We start from the raw sequence: 23,751 nt of genomic DNA, 5'->3' as shown, positions 1-23,751 counted from the left end.
TACGGTAGAGAGAAGGTAGGCTTTTATTCATGAAAAAAATTAAAATTTCATTTAAAGTAAATAAAATTTGAATGTTCTCAGGAAAAATATAGTAGGTGGTACAGTGGTTGTTATTTCCATTTTACAGATGAAGAAATTGAGGCTCAGATTTTTTTTTTCTGGAAAAAAAGATTTCTGAGAAAAAAAGTATTTTTTTCAGGGTCCCACAAGCTCATAAGTGTTGGCACTCAGACTGGAAGTTAGCTCTTGTGGTTCTAAGCCCACAGCTGCTCAGTCCCTACCTTTGCGGGGCTTAGAGGCTAGTACGGGCTAGTAGAGACTCCAAGAAAAATAAAATAGGCATCAACATGAATTGGAGGATGGCTAAAGAAATTACAATGCATGAATGTAGTGAAATACTGCTGGGTTGCATGGAACAAGGAATATAAATAACACAGATGCATGAGAAGACTTATCTGAACCGATGCAAATCAAGTAAGCAGAACCAAGAAAACGATTTCCATGAGGAAAGAATAACAACAAAATAATGAAAACGGAAGGCTGTGAAATCATAATGACCAAGCTTGACCTTCAAAGAAAAGCTATAAAAGGTCCCCTCCTTCCTTTGGAAAGGTGGAAGATTCTACGTATGGAACGCTGCCAATAACGTCTGATTATCTCGGTATCTTGGCTAGTTTTGCTGAACTTATTTTTCCCTCTTTTGTTCTTTGTTATAATCACATTTAAAGTTTGCAGAACTCTTTACAAATCTGACATCATTTGATCCTCACAATAACCCCAGGAGGGAAATGCTATCATTATCTCCATTTACAGTTGAGGAAACTGAGGCAGACAGAGGTTAAGCAACTTGCCCATGGTTTCACAGCTGGTTAAGTGTCTGGAGGGGAGGGGAGAAAAAAAGAAAGGAAGAAAAGTAAAGCAAAGGCAGTGAGATTCCAAACAGGTGCAGCAAGTAACACAGAACAAAAACATTTTTCCTAATTTGTTATTTGTTATATATTCATTCGGTTCTACAGTAGCTTGTTAAATGTTAAGGGTTTGCCTAAGATTTTACTCCTTATTCTATGTGTTTATTTGATTATTTCTTTCTGCTAGCAATTATCAAATTTATTGCTTTTTAAAAAAATATTAAGAAAGAGGTCAGAACTTTAGCCTGCTACTTTTTAAAAGCTGCCAACCCCTGGGCTATACCATACCTACCACAGGAGTCCACATAGTGAGGGCCCTTACTAGCCTCCAAGCCCCACATAGGTAGGGACTGAGCAGCCGTGGGTCTAGAATCACAAGAGGTAACTTCCAATCTGAGTGCCAACTCTTTTTTTTTTTAAGGCAATTGGGGTTAAGTGACTTGCCCAGGGTCACATAGCTAGTAAGTGTCAAGTGTTGGTCAAATTGGAACTTGGAACTCAGGTCTTCCTGATTTCAGGGCCAGTGCTCTATCCACTGCACCACATAGCTGCCCAACTCTTATGAGCGTGTGTGACCCTGAGAAAAACTTTTTTCTCAGAAATATTTTTTTCTGGAAAAAAAAAAAGAACTATTCCCAAGCCTCAGTTTCCTCATCTGTAAAATGGAGATAACAACCACTGTACCACATACTACACCATAACAGTGTTAGGAAGGTGCTTTGTAAACATTCATGATGCCATAGAAAAGCGAGTTACCTAGATAGAATAAAAATGGTGTAATATTGTGTGCTTTGTGCTATAGGTACAAGTCTGCCAGAAGAAATATTTATTCCTTTTAGAGAATTTAAAGGCAGCTCAGGGGCAAGTGGATAGAACACTGGGCATAGAGTCAGGAAGCTATGAGTTCAAATCTGGCCTCAGACCCTTAACTAGCTGAGTTACCCTAGGCAAGTCACTTTACCACTATCTAAGTTTCCTCAACTGTAAAATGAGAATAAAAATAGCATCTACCTCCCAGGGTTGTTGTAAGGGTCCAAGGAGTTATTTTTTTAAACACTTAGGGCAGTGCCTTGCATATGTTTAGGTTTTCTGTCACGTCCGACTCTTTACAACTTCATTTGGGGTCTTCCCGGCAGAGATATTTGCCATTTCCTTCTCCAGCTCATTTTACAGATGACAAAACTGAGGCAAACAGAGGGAAGTGACTTGCCCAAGGTCACACAGAGCTAATAAGTGTCTGAGGCCAGATTTGAACTCAGGAAAATGAGTCTTCCAGACTCCAGGCCTGGTGCTTTATTCATTATGGTGCCATCTAACTGCCCCTTGCACATAGTAGGAACTTAATAAATGATTGCTTCCTTCCTTCCATTCTAAATATAAGCATTTTTAAACTTTAGGGAGAAAAATGTCCAAACTGACACAAGTCCCTTCATGCCCCTGGACATCTCTCTAACTCATCGTTAGATGTCCCAAATTCATAGAATTCTCTTTTTAAAGTATATTTCACAGTCTCCACCAAACAAGGGTCCAGAGTTCAGGTAAGAGTAAACACTTAACTTCTGACTCACCTTCACAGGATCATTTTTTCCAAAACCCATTCTACCCCTCTTTCACTCCTCCCTTCAAGTTTTCCCCCCTCCAGCTGGCCACAAGTGAATGGGACAGATACTTCCTTACCTGAAACAAAGAGAATTCTCCCTTCTCTTAGGTGCATCATTAATTGCCCTAATCCCTTCGGGGCATGGGGGAAAGTGGCTACTACTCTTAGGCGGGCCAATCCAGATTACAGGCTACTAGGTAAGTGATATAGTGGATAAAGCCCTTAACTTGGAATTAGGAAAGCCAGAGTTCAAAGGCAGTCTCAGATGCTTTCCCAGCTCTTCTCAGCCTCAGTTTCTTAATCTGAAAAATGGGGGAAAATAATAGCACCTCCCTTACAGGGTTGTTGTAAGGACCAAGTTGTAGTTGCAAATTTCAAAGCACTACAAAAATATTTATTATTATTATTATTATTTCTCTTGTCAGATCACTTCCCTAATTACTTCAGGAAAAAGTCCTTCCTCAACTGATCTGGAGATTTAGGAATTTGATAGGTAAAGGATCAATGAGAGGGTTTTGCCTTCAGATTACTCAGACAAGGATAATATGAAAAATGCTTTCTTCATATTTCTAAAAAAAAAAGGGAGTGGGGGGATAGAGATGAGAGGTTGGAGTGCTATGTGTGAGGCAAAGTCCTGCTGAGTTGATTTGAGAGGAAAGGGAGATCTGAGAAGCTAGTGCCTTCACCTGGGGCTGAATGCTTCCCATGTCCCTGGTCCTAAAAGACAACAGCAGTGGAATGGGAAAAGTGCTTACCCCCACCACAGGCCTGGATGAAGAAAAGCTTGGGTTTCCCTCCCAGGCTGGGGCATCTGGACCCACTGAAGATGTTCACAATTGTCTCAACTGAAATGGAGGCTCCGTCTACGCCATAGATGGCTCCTGGAAACTGGATATGACTGGCCTGAGAAAATAAGAACAAATGTAACAAAAAATAACAAAATTAACAGCTCATGCTTCTTCGTACCTGCTTTATGGTCTCCAAAGCCCTTTCCCAAAATACCCCATGAGGTACTACTGTCCCTATTTTACAGGTGAGGAAACAGAGGCTCTGAGAGGTTAAATGTCTTGCCCAGGGCCACAGGATCCTGAGACAGGATCTGAACTCAGGTCTCCTGACTCCAAGTATGGTGCTCTCTCCCCCCAGGCCAAGCTGCCTCACAGAGAACAAGGGTTCTTGGTACTCAACCCACAAGGGACCAGGACTCCCCTGCCCTGCCAGGTGACCCCAGAAGGGGAACCTTTGTCCTCTTTATCTTGGGAGCAGGGCTGTCTGTCAGGGGCAGGGATGTGGACTTGTGCTGTGACCATGAGGAAGGCAACCTGCCTGCCTTGCCTTCCACACGTTGTCTTCCTGTAAGAGGTGAAGCCCCTTCCCAAGGGGAAAACCTCCAGGAGCAGAGACCTGGAGCTGGAAGGAGCCTCGGACCCCATTGAGCCCAGACCTTTGTTTTACTAATGAGACAGCTGGGGCCCTAGAGGGGAAGTGACCCCACCAAGGACTTCAGCCCTCCTCTGAGAGCATGGGGCTAGTGTGGATGGGAAGAGTGGGTGAAAGGTCACTTCTGGCTGGATGTCGGGGAGAACTTCCTAACAACTGGAGCTGGGTCAGGATGAGCTGGGCTACTTGGGCTCCCTCTCATTAGGGGCCTTTGGGAAAAGGCTGGGAGACCCCTTGGAGGGATGTCACAGAGGGATTCATGTTCAGCTTTGGTTGGACTTCATGGCTCAGCCAGCGGCTACAGTGTAGAAAGGTTTGCAAAGCCCCTTACCTCGGGGATCTCACTTGGTCCTCTCAGCAGCCCTGGGAGGTAGGCATTATTACCATTCCCACTTTACAGATGAGGAAACAGAGGCTGAGACAGGTAAAATCACTTGCCCAGGATCACACAGCCAGGAAGTGGCTGAGTCAGGATTTGAACCCAGCTCTTGGAGGCTCGGAGGCTGGCTCTCTCACAGTTATCTGGTACTGCTGTATGGAGTGTACATTTTTGAGTGGATCAAACCCGGTAAGGAAACAACATCTCCCAGTGCAGATTTACCTCTGCTCCATCATTTCTCTTACCCAGTTGCCAGTGGCCCTGAGGAATTAGTGATTGGCTCAGGATGATGAAGCCAACATGGGTTAGAGGCAAGACTTGAACTCAAGGCTTCCTGGCTCCAAAACCGCCTCTCTGTCCCAGGCACCGCAACTACCTTTGTCAGTCTACGATGAATTAATTTAATTGGGAGGCTCTTATTGATTTCACTTCATCCTCTACCAGCAATGTTGGTACCTGAGCTATGACGCTGTTCAGAATGGCCTTTTGGCAAATACTTCTCATGAGCACTGAAAATTGAGATGATCAAGCTGGGTGACCATGGGAGAGTCAGTCTCCTCACCTGTAAAATGGGATCACTCCTTCAAATAACAACCTTACAGGAGGTTCATGACGAAAGCTGTCTGCCTTAGTAAACTCATCTGTAAAATGGGGATAATCTTTGTAACTGTAAGGTGTCCCAGAAACATAGGCTAAGGATGATGATGATGTAGAAAGACTTTTGGATTTGGATTCAGGGTTTCTGAGCTCAAACCCAACTTTGCTATTTATTAGCTATTAGACTCTGGATGTGTCATTTAATATCTCTGGGCCTCAGTTTCCATACACAGGGTATCCCCAAAGTCTTAATAATAAAAAATCAATAAATAAGCTATTAAGGCTTAAAACTGCCCTAAGACTTCAGAGATACCCTGTATAAACAAAAAAAGGAAAAAAAAACCCAACAAACCAGGGGATTGGACCAGATGACCTCTGAAGGTCCCTTCCAGCTCTAAATCTTAGGACTGGGGGCCATCACCAGTCTTCCTGATCCATATCTGGCCACTGGAACCAGATGGCTGTGGAGGAGACAGTGAGGCTGGTGACTCTGCATAGCCCTCCCTCACTTCTATCCAATTCACGTGCATGACGTGGCACCGGCTTCCGGATTTCATGGTCTTCTTTGAGAATGAAAGACAAACAAATCTTAGGATTATCATTATCTTCAAGAGGTTTGTTCACCCCCCGAGGATCACAGGGTCACTGCTTTAGAACTGGAAGGGAAATTACGAGGCTATCGAGCCCCATCATCTTCCAGAGGAGGGACGAAGGCACAGAGAGGTTAGGGGACTTGCCCAGGGTCATACAGCTGGTAAGCGTCTGAGGCAAGTTCTGAACCCAGGTCTTCCTGACTCCCAGAACAAGTGCCCATCGTCTGGGCCCTGCCATGACAACTCCCAGAGGCCAGAAGGGATGGGATCCATGCCTTCCCTCCCTCCCTCCTAAGGCACACCTGCCTACAAAATCCTTCTCTTTCTTCCAAGCACAGCTCAGGGGCCATGCCCTCCTCAAGGACTTCTCTCATCCCCCTACTCCTTGGTGCTCTCTACCTCTGGGAATGACTCTTTCTCTTTCTCTGTGCTTCCTTATCTGTGGACATTTGTTTCTCTCCGGGAGAAAGGAAGCTCTCTGAGGGCAAGGGACCGTCTCCTCTTTGTATCATCAATGCCCAGCACAGTGCTGGGCCCACAGTAGGAGCTTAATAAATGTGTCTCTTCAAGACTTCAAGCAGACAAGTCAGAAGCCTGAACCAGCCATCTCCAAGGAGTGTTTGTACCTGACAGCCATGAGACAGAATGACCACCACGCAGCAGTCCAGGGCACTGTGGTCCCTCTTGGCCAGCTGCTGCAAGGCTGCTCCCATTGCCTGTGGGCAAGAAGACCCCTGTAAGTCAGAGGGCTGAGCCTGGGCTCCCTTCAACAGCCTCCCCCACAACTCCCAGGCTCAGCTGTCAGAAGAAAGAAGCCAGGACAGCCCAGAGTGTGACCAGCAACAGTGGCAAAAATTTGGAGAGAGGAAAAACCGGAGTGAGGTCCACGGGCCATTTGTCCTGTGCCTGCCCGCGCTAGGACCCACGCGGATCTGACAGAAGCCTCCGAGATGTCATCAAAGGAACTTTTATAGACTCCACTGGCTAGCATTTCACATTCTTCACAAACTGCTACTGCCCTTTCTGGTCTAATAAGAGATTACTCCTCTGTGCTCTCTCGGGACCCATCCGCTGTTCCTCACACATTACCATCTCCCATCTCCCCACCTCCGAGTCTTTGCACAGGCCGTCCCTCACACCTGGAATGCCCTTCCACCACATAGTTCCATTCTTGAAATACCTGGTTTCCTTCAAGACTAGGCTCAAGTGCCTCCCCGCCCCCCCCCCTCCATCATGAGGCCTTCCCTGCCCAACCACCACCACCACCACCACCTCCTCCAGGATTGTTGACCTTGTTTTGGGTGTGTGTATCTTTTGCATACTTATTCAACTATGTGTTATCTTCCCCCTTAGAATGTAAGCTCCTTGAGGGCAAGGGACTGTTTAACTTTTCTCTTTACAAATCCAGCACAATGCCAGACCTTTTGTGGACTGAGTGACTGATTCTTATCATCATCATTTTCAAACACTAGCAAGGTATGACGTCTGGAGATAGGTTGTAGGGATGCACCTGATTTAATTTCGCAAACATTTATTTGTCTTCCCCCTGTCCAGAATGACCTCCCTACTCAGATCTCAAAGCAGCAAGATGGCGAAGAGGACAGGGCGCTGGACCTGGAGTCAGGAAGACTCATCTTCCGAATTCAAATTCATCTTCAGCCATTTACTAGCTGTATGACCCTGGGCAAGTCACTTTACCCTGTTTGCCTCAGTCTCCTCATCTGTAAAAACCAGCTGGAGAAAGAAATGGCAAGCCATTCCAGTATCTCTGCAAACCTCAAATGGGGTCAGGAAGAGTCGAACAACTGAACATCAGAAAATGACCCATCTGTGATTCCCTTATCATGTAATGTCTATAATAAACATCTGTTAGTGCCTTAACCCCCCACTAGACTATAAACTCCTTGAGGGCAGGGCCATTTCTTACCTTAACTTCATTTCTCCCAAAAGGGCTACTAAACAAATGTAAAGAAAATTTTCTAACAATGAGAACCACCCAAATGTGGGATGAGCTACCCAAGGATGGAGTGAGCTACTCATCAGTGGAGATATTCAAGCAAAGGCCAAATGACTACTTGTCAGGGATATTATTTCAATCCTTTTCAGCCATGTCTGACTCTCTGTGACCCCATTTGGGATTTTCTTGGCAAAGATACTGGAGTAGTTTGCCATTTCCTTCTCCAGCTCATTTTTATAGATGAGGAAAACTGAGGCAAACAGGGTGAAGTGACTTGCCCAGAGTCACATAGCTAGGAAGTGTCTGAGGCTGGATTTGAACAGATGAAGATGAGTCTTCCTGATTTCTAAGCCCAGTCCTCTATCCCGTATACCAGCCAGCCACCCAGGAATATTACAGAGTGGATTTTCAACCAGGCAGATGACCCTTGAGGCCCCTTCCAAGTTATTTTTTTTAATGAATTATTTTATGAAGTATTTACTATACACAAGGGCAGCATGGTTCAACTGAACTTGAAGTCAGTAAGACCCGATTTCAAATCTTGGTTGTGAGAGTGACCTCAGACTGTCAAATGGGTACTCCAGTGTCCAGAGACCTCCAGTAGGTTCTGCCAAACTGGAAAAACTTCAAGCCTGGGCCCAACAATTGTATGTCTTTCATCTGAGGATCAGCCCAGCTTAGTGTAGACAAGCCTGTCCTTAGAAGGCTGGTCACCAAGTGACCACTCTTTCTGACCACAGCTGACATTTATATAGTCTTTTTAATAATTAAAAAGCACTTTATGTACACAATCTCATCTGAATATCACAACAGCCCTATAAGAGAGGTATGAACATTCCCATTTACAGATGAGGAAACTGAGGTTTACAAAGGTTAACTGACTTGCTCATGGTCCCACAGATAATAAGTATCAGAGGCAAGATTCAAATCCAGGTCTCCCTGACTTTAAGTCCAGTAATCTATCTATTCTGCCTTTTTTTTTTGTAATTTTTATCTTATTTTTAATGAATGAAATAAAACGAGCATTTCCATAACACAGTACAAAAGATGATTGTACATGAAACTGCAAATTGTGCTATTCCTTTCAAACATACAACAAAATTAACATGTACATTTCTTTTTTCTTCTTTTTTCTTCCCTCTCCCTTCCCCCATCCTAAAGATGGCTACCATTAGACGTAGATAAGTATATGTAAAATTATCCTATACATAGGTCTATTTATTAGTTCTTTCTCCAGACGTAGATAGTGTCTTTCTTCATATGTCCTTTATAGTTAATTTGGGTATTTATAATAGACTCATTCACTCAAAGCCATTCTTTTTTTTTTTTTTTTGCTTTTAGGCAATTGGAGTTAAGTGACTTGCCCAGGGTCACACAGCTAATAAGTGTCAAGTGTTTGGTCTGAGGCCGGATTTGAACTCAGGTCCTCCTGACTTCAGGGCCGGTGCTCTATCCACTGTGCCACCTAGCTGCCCCTCACTCAAAGCCATTCTTAAAACAATATTGCTGTTACTGTTATACAATGTTCTCTTGGTTCTGCTCATTTTGCTCATTATTTCATGTAAGTCTTTCCATGTTTTTCTAAAATCACTGAGCTCATCATTTCTTACAGCACAGTAGCATTCCATCACAATCATATACCACAACTTGTTCAGCCATTCCCCAATTGATGGGCAACCCCACAATTTCCAGTTCTCTGCCACCACAAAGAGGGCTACTATAAACATTTTAGAACATATAACATATAGGTTCTTTTCTTTTTCCCTGATCATCTTTGGAAATAGACCAAGTAGTGGTTCCTAAAAGAAGACTTTGTGGAAAAGGTAGCCTCTGAGCTGAGCATGAATTCAGGAAGACAGGGTCTCTGAGGAGCTGAGATGGGGAGGTCACTCAGTGTCAGAGGTGGAATTTGAACCAGGTCTACCTGATTCCAAGCCCAGGGCTCTATCCACTATTCCAGGCTGCTGCTGCCTCCCAGGCTGACCTGCCCTTAGCTCCTGCTAGGGAGGAGACACAAAAACAAATAAAATACACAGTCCCTCTTCCTAGTGTACCAGGGTCCATATCCCAGACAGTATATTTTTCCCTGTCTCATTCCAGTCCTTCAGCCTTGGATTGATTTAGTGTGTCTGATCTTGGCTGGAGAGAACAGAGGTCAATGAGAAAGTGTGTGGGTTAGCCACCCTGCTCAGGGTGGCCTCTCCCAGGGGAGCTGGACCACCAAGGACATTACCTGCGCGCTCAGATTACACTTGACCTCCACAGCAAAATACAGCGCTTGAAAGCGTTTCTGCATCTTTTCACAGTCAATGTTCGAGCCTGTTCGGACAGAAAGGCCTGAGGAAGCATGGAAGTCCACATTGTTGATGATAAGGCAGTAGCCACATGGGTCTGAGTTCAGAGTATACACCTGTCCAACCTGAAAGAGGCAAAAGGTAAACCCCAGACTGTCTGGAAGAGAAAATGCCCCTTTGGGAGGAGTCATTCTAACTACCCAGGTGAGGTGATGCTAATCAGGGCTGCTATAGGAAGTCTTACACGAACTGAAGTAGAATAAAGCAAGCAGAGCCAGGAAAACAAATCACAAAAGGACTGTGACAGAGTCAGTGAGAAAAACAACAACATCTGATAAAAAAATTTAATTAATTTAAATAAATTAAATTTTAAAACTGAGTTTAAAAACCTATAATGACCCAGTTTAGACCCCAAGAGGAAAGGATAAAATGCACCTCATTCCTTTCTTTGTACAGGTAGCAGACCATGCGTGCGGAACACTGGTCAATTTTGCCAAGCTCATTTTTTTCTTTCAGTCTTATTTTTTGGTGTAATGAATGCCTCTCAAGGGGGTGGAACAAGAGGACATATTTGAGAAAAGGGGGGGGTAGAAAAAATGAAAGACATCAATAAATTTTACATGATGCTAGTGATAATAATAATGGGATCTTAGAGGAAGTTGGCTGCCTTTTCATTAGCCCTACGGGGAAAGGTCTGTGGGCAGGGACTGGTACAATGTTGATGAGGAACACGAAGGGGGAGTGGGCTACCACTTAATGAAGACTCACCACACCAAAGTTTCTCCAACATCTGGCTTGTACAGGCCCCGCAGCACCTAGGTTAAGCATCAAAGAAAACCGGATGTATGAATAGAAAGAATAATCCCACAAGCGCTAACACATTCACAGTAGGACTATTTTGTAAGAGCAAGAAGCTAAAAACAAATCCAGCAGAGTCAGAACCCAAGAATCTCCAAGCAGGAAAGGACATTAGTGACCATCCTCCCCAACCTGTAACTGAAAAAATATCCCCCCCACCCAGCTTCTCCTGCTTATAGCTTGTTTGCATGTTGTCGCCCCCATTAGATTGTGAGTTCCAACACATGCTTTTGCCTTTTCTGTATCCCCAGGGCTTAGCACAGTGCCTGGCACGTAGCAGGTCTTAACAGATGTCTATATTTAACTCTCACTCCCAGTTCTGCCCTCAGAGATCAAACATAACATCTCTCATCTGTCTCAAGCAACACAGTCCTTCAAATATCTGAACACAGTTATCACACATGTCACCATCTCCCCATCACCCTGGTTACTCTCCATGGGATGTTCTCAAGTGTATGTATATCCTTCCTAAAACGTGCTGTCCCCAAAGTGAACACAATACCAAAGATGTGGTCACTGAACAAACTCATGGTCTAGGAATATAATGAAATATCACTGCGCTATAAGAAATAAATGAGCTGGAGAAGGAAATGGCAAACCACTCTAATATTTTTACCAAGAAAACCCCAAATGGGATCATAAAGAGTTGGACACAACTAAAAATGACTGAACAATGACAGTATGAAATAGTGCAGACAAGGAACTCAGAGAAACATGGGAAGATTTGTATGAATGGATAAGGAGCAAAGAAATCAGGACCAAATGAACAATACACATAATGGGGGCCATGATGTAAATGAAGGCGGCAGGGAAAGAGGACAGAGTTCCATCCAATCCCACAGCGGCTGACGTAGGCTCCAGGTGACCATCACTAGCAGACTAGGTGCCTGTGATTCACTTCCTTTTTATTCTTTTTTTTTTTTTTTGCTTTTTTGGTATTCACTTCCTTTCTTTTAAGAAATGGCAAACTTTGTGATGTGGCTGGTTTGAGAAAAGCCTGGGAAGAATTGCATGAACGGATGCAAAGTTGAACCAGAAGAACAACTGATACAGTAACAGCCATATCGTAAAGATAAGCAATCTGAAAGAGTTACCAATGCAATGAGGGCTCATGAGGAAACACACTAACCACCTCCTGAAAGAGACCCTATGGAATCAGAAGGCAGACTGAGGCACAGATCTTCGGACGTGGCCAATGGAGGAATCTGTTTTGCCTGAATACCGACATTTGGGACTGTTTTTGTTTTTCCTGCTTTATGAATAACACGCTGCTGTTGTTGTTTGCCCTTCTTTCTCAAAGAGAACCATGACACGAGGAAGATGATGCCATGACTCGCAAGTACGTTGGATCTACGTGCAAAGTCACCAGCCTCACTTTCTCCTCCAGAGCCATCCAGGTCCAGTGGCAAGATATAGATCAGGATACCTAGAGATGGCTCCCGAATGACATGAAATAGGAACTGAAGTGGGAACAAAGAATGTTTCCTTTGAGGTGCTGGGTTTTGAAGTAAAATCTTCTGGGAACTAGTTCTCTTCTCTGTTCTAGTTTAATGACCCCAAACCCTCAAAATAGTTCATCATTGTTTCATGTCTTTTCCTTGTTGATGGAGTCATAATCAACCAGAAGCCATTAAAGTCTTTCTCCATGCTTTGTGCCACTGGAAAAATGTTCAGAGAAATCTGATTCTGTCTTCTCTTATTAGCTAGCAAAATCTCGCCAGCTCATTTCACGGTTCTGTCTGGCTTACTGGCACCGGTAAATGTCCGAGGTAGAACTGGTACCTGGGTCATCTATTCTCTGGTTCAGCACTCTTTCCAGGATACCAGGATGCATCTCTACACATACATCTGTCCTTCTTTCAGGGCCTTGGATGGTTCTAGCAACAAAATGACCCTGGCATAAATGAGAAAGGAACACAGTCTAGCTTTTTCCTGGTGGGAGGGAAAGAAATACATGAATCAACAAAAATTTCTTAAGCTAGGCACAGGGCCAGGCCCTGGGAGGTATAAATGCAAAGAATGAAACAAACCCTATTCCTAAGGAGCTTACAAGCTAAGCCTCAGCTGTGTTCTGAAATATCAAGAAATAATATTATGCCAGAGTCCCAGAAGGCCTTGGTCTCCCTTGGATCAAAGACCTAATCAGTCTTCATTGAAATAATGTATTCACTTCCAAGAAGGGAACTGGATTCTCTAAAACTAAGAGACTCAGGCTTATTTGTGGTGCTCAGATTAAGGGTGGAGGTGTCATTGTTTAATCTAGGTTCTCAAAGAGTGGTCCATTGACAGTGGAGGTGTCCAGTACCCTTTCAGGAGATCTGCAAGGTCCAAATTATTTTCATAATAATACTAAGATGCTATTTGCCTCTGAAAATTCTCTTCCCTTTTCTAACTGTTTCTCTGTGAGGCCACATTTTCCTGAAATATTTCAATGAAAACAACATGTTACAAGAGACTGAATGCAGAAACAAATCTGAGAGTCCAGCTGTCTTCTGTTAAGCCAGACATTAAAGAGATTTCAAAACTATGGAAAACAATGCACTCATCTCACTATTTTTTGAAAAATATAGTTATTTTTCATCAAAATGTATTCATGTTAACATATAATGGGTATACACATTTATTTTTAACTGAATTAATAAGAAAATATTAAGTTTTAATTTCTAATATGGCAAATATTGACAGATCAAACCCACATCAACAAAAGCTCTTTGGGTGGTGGTCTTCAATAATTTTTAAGAGGGTAAATGGACCCTGAGACCAAAAATTTTGAAAGTCTCTGGTTTATTCCAATCTAGAAAAGAATCTCTTTTTCACCTTTGACAAGATTGAAAGGCCAGTAGCTAAAAAGGGCTTCAGGAAGATATTTCTCCAAAGGATGTGCCAACATTAACATTATTATTATTCTATTTAAATTCATCCAAAAAAGCTGAGCTTAAATTGTACACTTTGTTTCACTCTGCCATAGAATTTTGTCTTCTGTTTTAGAATTATTACAAATGTAAGGGGAATTCACTTGAGGGATCAAGATTTCCATTTAGCAGGGCCACTGCCTACAGGTATTGCTCTCCAAGCAGGAATGCTGATTCATTAATAAATTATCTCTGACCAACTTTGGCTAAAATGAAGAGTGCAGAGTTTTTCTTCTACAGAAGTGAATAAATCAGGACAAGAGGCTAACTCCCAGGTTCCCTCAGGAAATGCCAGGAAAGTGAAGAAAGCTGTTAGTTGTGGTGTTTTTCCTTGATTACAAGGGGAGCTCAGTGAGGAAGGGTAGCAGGAGTACATCCAGAAATTGATGTAAAAACAAAAGCCAACTTTAGAAGAAGGCAGAGCAGGAGACCAGGAACTATGGCATCTATTGGAAAAGATTTTCATCCAGAGTAACAAACTTTTGATGCTTTAAAAAGAACATTAATTTTAATGGCACAGAGAAGTTACACTGAGCACAGGTAAGAACTGAGCCACACATACCCTGCGCTACATCCAAGTATGATGCCTCTGGGTCTTCTTCCTTGCTGGTGTGGGAGCCTGGGACCAGTGATCTCGTGGGAAGCTTCATACCTGGAAGAGAAGCTGTTCATTCATTTCTGAAAAAAGGCCTATTTCTGAGACTCAAAGTTTCATAGACAATCAATTTTCCCCCATTCTTTGCATATGGAAAGGTTCATGTTTGTTGATGTTTGTTAATTTCATAATAAAAAAAGGGAAATTTAATTTAAAAATAAACATAGACCTATTCCCCACCCATCTACCCCAAAGCACCACTGGACCAAAGCAACCATTGTGGTACATCAAAGGATAAAGGATCCTAAGAATAGGGCTAGAAGGAACCTCAGGGCCATCAACCACCTTGTTTTACAAATGGCAAAAGTGAGGCCAGTGAGGTGAAGTGATTTATCTAAGGACCCCAATCTAGTGAGGGTCAGATGACAGCGGTGAACCCTGGTCCGGAGACACAAGAGTCAGTGTGCTCTGCACTGAAATCAATGATTTGGTAGGTCATCCATCAGGAACCAGCAAAATAAAATAAATAAATGGATAAAGTGGATGGGGGATAAAAAGTGAGAAGGGGAGAGGGAGAATGAGGCAGAGGGCCCAAGGATGATGCAAGATGAGAGGGTGAGACCAAAGGATCTCCAAGGTCCCTCTCAGCTCTAAATCTTGTCCTGCCATGAAAACCTGTCAGCATTTCAAACCAAGTCTTGAGAGCTTATACAAAAGTGGAGGTAAAACGTTGAAGAAAAGGACAGAAAACCACCAATTTAAATTCCTGGGTTCTAATTCTGACAGGGTAGATTTCTTTGTTTTAAGCTATATTCTGATGATAAATCCCTTGTCTATCTCTTATAGCTAAGAATATACATTTTTCTCCAACAAATATACTATTCTTTTTTTTTAATCTGTGTTTTAATAGCCATCTTTCTTTTCTTCATTTCACACAATTTTACTTTGAATAATGTTTAACTTATGAATGCTACCCTAAGAATCTATATATAAGGAAACTCTTATGCAGGGGTGGGCAACCTGCAGCCTCAAGGCCACATGTGGCCCTCTAGGTCCTCAAGTGTGGCCCTTTGATGGAATCCAAATTTGGGTTCACAGGGTCACACTTGAGGACCTAGAGGGTCGCAGGTTGCCCACCCCTGCGTCTTATGTTACACTTGAGGTAGACTACTGTCCGCCATGCTACCTGCCTCAGCTGGCCAGAATACAAAGCTATTTGCTTCACTCTTAATTGACTCCTTAATGCTGACCCCAGCCTTAAGAACCCAAATGGGTAAGCAGTGACCCTCTTGAGTCCCTACGAAATTCCACTGCAGTTTCAAGGACACTAGCCAACGAGCCCACAAACATATAGTAAATTCTTCCTCTGTGCTAAGACCTAGTGCTAAGATACTACCCAAATTCTTTAAGGATGCTGAGGGTTTTGGATGGCCAAGCACAAAATCAGGTAACTGTGGAAGGTAATACCTCCAGTTGGCAGGTAACTGTGGAAGACATTCTTAAGGAGGTTGGAATATGTGGTCTGTGAGGGCCCTTTCTACTATGAAGGGGAATAAGCATTTACATAGTACCTACTGTGTGGTACTCAGCGCTTTACAATTACTATCTCAATGGATCCTCACAATAACCCTGGGAGACAGGTATTTTACAGATGAGGAAATTGAGGGAAACAGAGGTCAAGTGACTTGCCCAGGGTCATACAGCTATTTGAACCCAGGGCTTCCAGACTCCAGACCCAGCACTCTTATCTATTAACACCACCTAGCTGCCTGAGATTCTGTGGGTCTGCATTTCATACAACATGGATGAGTCAGGTCAAACTAGTTGACCTCTGAAGTTCTTACCAATTTTTAACATTTATGATTCCACAGGTTTGATAAAAACACTGCATGTTCAAAACCTAACTTCCCTAAGCGTGCTTCACCAGGATCACAGCAAAACAAGGATAGACAACCTTAAAAGTACTCAACGAGGGGCCAGCTAGGATAGATCACCGGCCCTGGAATAAGCAGGACCCACTCAAATCCAGTCTCAGACACTTGACACTTACTAACTGTGTGACTCTGGGCAAGTCACTTAACCCCAACTGCCTCACCAAAAAGCAAAAAGAAAAAAAGTAAACAGGAAAGAGAAATCATAAAGGATTCAATAAGATTAAATTGTTTAAAAAAAAAAAGTACTGAACGGCCATATCCTATTCATTCTCTCTACATCCCAAGATCAAGAGTGTAAGTTATATCGAGTTCTGGATAAGAACAGCTGTTATTTATATAATGCTTCATAGTTTGCAATGGGCTTTACAAATATTATTTCATTTGATCCACTCCAATAACCCTGGGAGGTAGGTGCTATTGTTATCCCCATTAACAGATAAGAAAACTGAGCTGACCAAGGTTAAGTGACTGACAAGGTCATACAGCTATCTGAACTCAGGGTTTCCTGACTCCAGGTCCAGTGCTCGGTGCACTACGGCACCACCTAGTTGCCTCTGGATCTCAGGGAACCCACGGTCCTAACTGGCACGCCCTGATATTAAGCAGCTATACTAGCCCATCTTTCAATACTTACAAGTACTGCTGGATTCTCCAGATCTGACCATTTCAATTGGTTTGATGTCAATTGGGTCCAGTTGCTGGGTTGAATTACTTTCACGGAGGAGAGTTGCCAGAGCCCATTGGCCGGTATCTTCCAGGCAAGAGATGAATATGGGAAGGGCACGCTTCCCTCGTGTCTGAAGATCTGTTATCAACTGCCTAGCCTGGTCTCTCCGAGTACCAGCCTCTATTGGAAAAATGCATAGAAAGGAGACATATCATTCAATTACCTGGTGAGTTCCACTTTTCCTCCCTTTCCCAACTTGCCAGGACTGTGTAAACTGCACTCATTTTTTTAAAATTTTAATAATATTTTATCTTCCTCAATTATGTGGAGTGAGGGGGAGGAATTCAGAATTCAAATCTTATAAAAGTGAATGTCGAAAACTAAAAACAATGAAATAATTGATTGTTTTAAAGAGATAAAACAAATAAAATGTAAAAAACAAATATAAATAAAAATGGCCCAATTCACTAATAATAAGAGAAATTAAAACAACTCTGAGGCTTGTCCTCACCTCATTCAGGCTGGCAAAGATAACAAGACATTTACTATTTAATGGTAAATGCTGGAGAGGCTGTGGAACAACAGATACACTAATGCAGTGTCAGTGGAATTATAGACTGGCCCAACCAGTCTGGAAAAGAATTTGGAATTATGCAAAAAAGGTCACTCATACACATTGTTTGACCCAGCAAAACCATTAATGTGACTATTTCCCAAGGAAGTCAAGACAGAAGGAAAGGCAGTATATACACAAAGATGATTTCTAGCAGCACTTTTATAATGTCAACGAACGAGAAGGAAAAAGAGCATCTGTTAAGTGGGGACCAGCTTAAAAAACTGTAAATGTAATACACGAATGTAACAGAATATTATTACACCATGGAACATGGTGAGTTAGAAGAAATTCATAGACTAGAGAAGACTTGGATGAGCAAAGTAAGCAGAATCAGGAGAATAATTTACAAAATAAACACAATATAATAAAATATAATAGTAATAATGATATATTATACTTTACCATATACTATTATACAATAATCTAAACAATGTGATAAATATAATATAAAATATAAAAGAATAAAAGAAAAGAACCCTGAAAATTTCAGAAAGTTCAGTTGTGACTTCCAAGGGCTTGAGAGTGGCTCGTGCCTTTGGCAACAAGTTGGACATGAGAAGGTGAGAAAGAATACAGGATGTAAACCTGGGGAACCAGGCTCCAACCAATTCAACATCAGAGAAAGAAACTGAGGCTCAAAAAAATTAAATTCTTCCCAATTGTCACATGGCTAGTGTCAGAGGCAGGAATGAACCCAGGTCTCTCCTGATTCCAAAATGAAACTGGTAGTAACACAGCTCAGTATAGTAGTAAGGGCACTCATTGTATTTGGAGTTTGAATCCTAGCTGTGTCCCTTCCCTGTCTCTGAGCCTCAGTTTCCCCCTCTATAAAATGATTTATACTAGATGATATTGAAGGTCCCTTTCAGCTCCGAATCGTGGAATCTCCCACCATATGGTGTCTCTTTGTAACAAATATGAAAGTATTACAGTCTAGGGGTCTTGGGAACACCAAAATGCAAGAGAAAAGGGCATGGGTCTGCCTTGAAAGAATTTGATCCCTCAAGTCTTCTTTCAGTCCAAGTAGTTTATTAAAACACGGACTGGGGTGGGCAAGATTCCTACTGAGTTTGCCATATTTGTGACAAGCAGGCCAGATTTTAAGAATCTGAGCAATTTAATGGGGGCAAGGTCAACCTTTTTATACAGAAAGACTGTGGGAAGATCTAGATGGGATCTAGGTGTGGCAAGTAGCCTGGGGTGATCTGGGAGGTTAACAGAGAAAGGGGTCTAGATGGCATTAAGGAGTAACAAGCAGCCTGGGGTGGGCCAGGTGCAGACAATGAGGGCCACAAGGAAAGGGCAGTTAAAAGGATTATTGACTGGGATGTGTGATGGGCAAACGCCAGGGACTGGGCCATGTGGGGATGTCCAGGGCCTTTTAGGGGTCCATCATTAGTGCCCCATCAAAAGCACCAAAAGAGCATGGGGATAGTAGTAATGACTTTAGGAAAACACACAGTGACGAGTTTATTTACTAGTTAAAGCAATATTTTTTGGAGGAAAAAAAATTGTTTTTGAATGCTAAAGCCTGCATTTGGTTGATATGGAGAAAGTTTTTTCATATATGTGCCCTCAATCATAAGAAAGGGAGGATGGTCTAATGGAAAGCACAATGAACCTTGAATTGGTATCAAGAGTTCCCCAGCTTCTACATTCCAGCCCTCTGAACAGGAAGTCAATCGATTTCTCTGAGCCTCAGTTTCCTTGTCTGTTAAATGATGGGGTTGGTTTCTAAGTCCAGCTCTCTATCTTAGGATCCCAAGTGTCTTTCTTCGCCTCTCTAGGTCTCTTTCCTCATCCATAAAAGGGGAAGGTCAACATTGGCACTACCTGCTCCACACAGTTTTGTGGAGAGTGCCTTAAAGTACCGCTAGTGATGTGGGACTCAGGAAGTCTCAGTCATAGTAGGTGAGGAAAGGGGAAGTGAGAGGACATAGGAAAGGAGCAAAACAAATGTGAGATGCTTATTCTAGGACCTGGGGGATCTGCGTTGGACAAGGCTGGAGCAAGGCAGTGTGACACAGTGGTCTGGGGAGTCAGTGTTCCTCACAAAGATCACTTCCCCTCTCTAAATCTCACTGTGTAAACAAAGAGAGTTGGACTAGATCAGTGGTTTTTCAAGTCTAGAGATCCCAGAGAGCCTTTTAGGGGACTATAAGATCAAAACTCGTTTCATAATTATACTAAGATGTTTTAATTTCTAATATACTAAATATCAATAGATATAACCCACATAAACAAAAGCTCTTAAGGGGATCCTTAATAATTTTTAAGAGTGTACACAGGTCCTGAGACCAAAAAGTTAAGATTAAGAGTCCTTCCAGCTCCCACATTCTGTGTTCTAAGGACCCTCCCAGGTCTGACATTCTGCGTTCTAAGGGCCCTCCCAGCTCTGGCATTCTCTGTTCTAAATCCCTTTCAGCTCCGATAGTCTAAGTTCTAAAGCCCTTTTCAACTGATATTCTGGTTCTAAACTCCTCTGAATTTTTTTTCCAACATTTCAGTTTCCAGACTCCCTCTTGGCTCTCAGTTCTGCGCTCCAACATCCCCTGTTCCAGGCTCCCTCCCAGCTCTCTGTTCTGTGCTCCGGCATCCCCTGTTCCAGGCTCCCTCCCAGCTCCGCTGCTCCCTAGGGGTGCCTAGGAAGGAAAGCCAAAGCTCCTCCCCACCTGTATGTCCTCGATCATGTCGCGAGTGAACAGCTCCTGGGCCAGCATCAGATCCCAGAGCGGCTCTACCCGCAGCTCCCTCACCAGGCGCAAGCGGTTCTGCTGCAAGAGCTCCCGCTGAGCCTCCTCCATGGTCCTTCCCTGGCCGACCCGGGGTGAGAGGCTCACTCCGCTGACCCCGGGGATCAACCCGCCTGTTTCCGGGTCTGGCCCCGCCTAGGGGGCGTTTACACACCCCCGCTCCTCCCCTAGCGGACACCAGTCTCCGCCTCTCCTTTGTAGGACTCGGGCGGCATCCTCCACCGCTTTTCTTATCTCTTCTTAGGGGAGAGTTCCATATTGCACCGCCCAGCCACCCACCTCCTCCTCCAACCAGACTTCTCCCACCCTTCCATCCCTCTTTCCCCTTTACTTCCCCTTCCCCTCCCTTCCCTCCTTCCTCTCTTTTACTTCTCCTCCCCCTCCCCTCTCCCTCTATTCTGCCCTCCCTTTCTCCTCTCCTCTCCCATTACCCCTTCCTACACTCCTTTTCCCTCTCCCCAATTTATCCCTTCCTCTCTTTTTAAAAACTCTTTTCCCCTCCATCCCCCATTCTCTCTCTGTGTCTCGCCCTCGCCCTCCCCCTCCCCCTCTCCCTCTCCTTCTCCCTCCCTTCTTCTTCTCATTTAGGCTTTTCCACACACTTAGGATTCTGGCCACGGTTAAATGTCTGAGCAGCCCTGCTGTCTTCCCTTAATCACAAGGTTTGTTCCCTTCATATTTCTGCTGAGGCTGATATAAAGGCTTACTGCTGCCTTGGAAAGTCACTAATCTGCCCCAGGCCTGTTTACACTTTCCTCTTTTTCCAAAATGCCTCAGAGTCCCCCAGAGTTGGTTGCTGTTGCTATTTTTCATATTTTCTCTTCTTTCTATCTTGTCTCTAGGATGCCAGAAACATCCTGTGACACATTTAACCCTATCACCACACTTCCAGAGCCTTTCTCCATCTTTACCAACAACCACCCACCACTTGTGACACCAAGGACCCATCCTTTTAGCAGTCCCAAATCCTCTCCTCTCATTTAATAGGTATCCATCAATCAATAAGGAATTATTACCCCCTTACTAAACTCCAAGTGCAGCCCTAATCCCTGGGATACAAAGAAAAGCGAAAAGAGCCCTGTCCTCAAAGAGCTTACATTCTAATAAGGAAAACAACACGTAAATAAACAGGATCACAAAAGATAAGTACAGAATGGATTGTTAGCCTTAGAGGGAAGGTTCTAGCAGCTTAGGGGGAGAAGAAAGGTCTACTGAAGAAGGTTGCCCTTGGGTAGAGGAGGAAGTGAGAAGGGATGAGGCCCAGCCAGTGCAAAGGCTTTGAGATGGGAAATGGAGTGTCCTGTGTGAAGAAATGGAAGGAGGTCAGTATGGCTGACTTTAGAGCTTGTGGAAGGGAGCAGAATGTAAGGAGAAAAAGCAGGATAGGTCCAGGATGTGAAGAGCTTTGGATGTCAAATAAAGGATATCATATTTGCCATTGAAACTACTCTTTCATGAAGTGCATAGAGCTCCAGCCTTGGAATTCGGAGGACCTGAGTTCAAATTTGACCTCAGACACTTAACACTTAACTAGCTGTGTAACCCTGGGCAAGTCACTTAACCTCAATTGCCTCACCCAAAAAGAAAAAGAAAAAAGAAACTACTCTTTCCACAATTCCAGTGATCCTTTAATTGCTAAATTTCACAGTCTTTTCTGAGTCTTCATCTTTCTTGACTTCTTTGCAGCCTTTGATGTTGTCAATCACCCCTTGTGAGACACTCTTTTCTCCTGGTTCTCCTCCTACTTGTCTGAAGGCTCCTTAGCCTTCTTTGCTGATCTTCACCCAGGTCACTCCCACCTAACCTTGGGTGACCTCCAAGGCTCTGTCCCGGTCTGTCTTCTCTCTTCTCCTCTCTCTAAACTATACTCCCTCTATATTATTTCAATAGATGATCTCATCCATTCCCATGGATTCAATTATGTGTATACAGAGAATTCTCAGATCTATTTGTCCAGCCTTAATTTGCAGTCTTCCATCTCTAAATGCTTCTTGAACACCATGAATTAACTCCCACAGTCATCTTAAACTTAAAAAATATCCAAAACTGAACTCATTATCTTTCCTTCCAAAACCTTTCCCTCTTCCTGACTTCACGATTACTGTCCACCCTTACAATTACTCAGGCTCACAATATGGATATCATCCTGAATTCCTCACTCTCTCTCACCTTCCCATATTGAACCTATTGCCAGGTCCTATGATTCTACCTTCCTGACATCCCTCCCATTCATCCTCTTCTGTCCTTTGACATTGCCACACCCTTACCTTATTACTGGGCTACTACAACAAGCCAGCTGGTTGGCTTCCACTCCAGTCCAACCTCCACTCAGCTGTCAAACTGATTTTCCTAAAAAACAGGTCTCAGCATATCACCACCACCACCACCACCACCCTTCCCCATTCAATAAACTTCAGTGGCTCCCTATCACCTACAGGATCAAATAGAAAATCATCTGTTTGACATTCAAAGCCCTTCATAACCTGGCCCTCTCCTACTTTTCAAGTCTTCTTACACCTTACTCCTCTAACCCCTACTCTTGAATCCAATGGCTCTGACCTCCTTGCTGTTCCTCACACAAGACATTTCATCTCCCAATTGGACATTTTCACTGCTGTCCCCATGCCTGGAATGCTCTCCCTTCTCATGTCTGCCTCCTGGTTTTCCTGGCTTCCTTCAAGTCCCAACTAAAATTTCACCTCCTACAAGGTCCCCCTTAATACTGATGCCTTCCCTCAGTTATTTGTCTCCAGTTTATCCTGTATATAGCTTGTTTACACATAGTTGTTTCCATGTTGTCTTCTCCATTAGACTGGGAGCTCCTTGAGGGCAGAATCTGGTTGTGGTTGTTGTTATGGGGGAGAAGGAGGGTAGGTAGAAAGTCCTTTCTTTGTATCTCCAGTTATATGTATCCCCTATTATGTGCCTGGCACATAATACGCATTTAATAAATGTTTGTTGACCAATTGATGTAGGGTAACACTGATAGAAAAAAAATCGAAGAGAAGATTTGAACCCAGAGGTTATCCAGAATCTAATCCCAACTTGCTATTCATCATGCCATGCTGTCTTTACTAAGGCATAGAAATGTCCTGATGGCTATCAGTGAAGGGGAACATTCTGAATCTTTGAAAAATGAAATTATTATTTATTATCATCGTGATCCTCTCTATAGATACAGATGCCACTTCTTTATACCTATTTATATATCTATGCCATTTATTCTTATCATTGTATATAATTACGATATAATACTTATATTCCATATCAAGGCAGCTGGTTGCTTGTAGTCAGGAAGTCATGGGTTCAAAACCTACCTGGTGGCTGTGTGACCCAGGGCAAATCACTTAATCTCTCTGTCTCATTTTCCTTATCTGTAAAATGGTGGTAATAATACCTACCTCACAGGGTTGTTGTGAGCTTCATTCAGCGCAGTTTGCAAATCTTAAAGAGCTATAGAAATACCATTATTTTTGTCATTTGAAAATAATTAATTACACAGTATATACCATGTTATTTAACAACATACAATTATAATGTATATAATTATATGATAACCTGTAACAACCTATTTTTACTGGGAAATGCAACACATATTTTGATATCATTTGATGCTTCTAATGACTATTCCTAGGACTTTGTCCTTTG

The 23,751-nt window shown here is 43.1% G+C and overlaps 1 protein-coding gene across 1 annotated transcript in view; it reads right to left on the bottom strand.

Moving 5' to 3' along the window:
- Positions 1–20,236, bottom strand: part of CASP9 (caspase 9) — a 28,256-nt gene extending 8,020 nt beyond the window's left edge. Inside the window, exons 1-7 of the mRNA XM_020973324.2 lie at positions 20,023–20,236; positions 16,702–16,912; positions 14,101–14,190; positions 10,537–10,583; positions 9,708–9,893; positions 6,144–6,233; positions 3,264–3,411 (exon numbers count right to left, since the gene is read on the bottom strand). Of these exons, the coding sequence (XP_020828983.1) occupies positions 3,264–3,411; positions 6,144–6,233; positions 9,708–9,893; positions 10,537–10,583; positions 14,101–14,190; positions 16,702–16,912; positions 20,023–20,154 (904 nt within the window). The 5' untranslated portion in view covers positions 20,155–20,236. The remainder of the gene's footprint in view (positions 1–3,263; positions 3,412–6,143; positions 6,234–9,707; positions 9,894–10,536; positions 10,584–14,100; positions 14,191–16,701; positions 16,913–20,022) is intronic.
- Between the last annotated feature and the right edge of the window lie 3,515 nt (positions 20,237–23,751).

Source organism: Phascolarctos cinereus, unplaced genomic scaffold (assembly GCF_003287225.1).
Source record: "Phascolarctos cinereus isolate Bilbo 61053 unplaced genomic scaffold, phaCin_HiC Scaffold_726;HRSCAF=1367, whole genome shotgun sequence".
Lineage (NCBI taxonomy): Eukaryota > Metazoa > Chordata > Mammalia > Diprotodontia > Phascolarctidae > Phascolarctos > Phascolarctos cinereus.
This window is presented reverse-complemented; position numbering and strand designations above follow the sequence as displayed.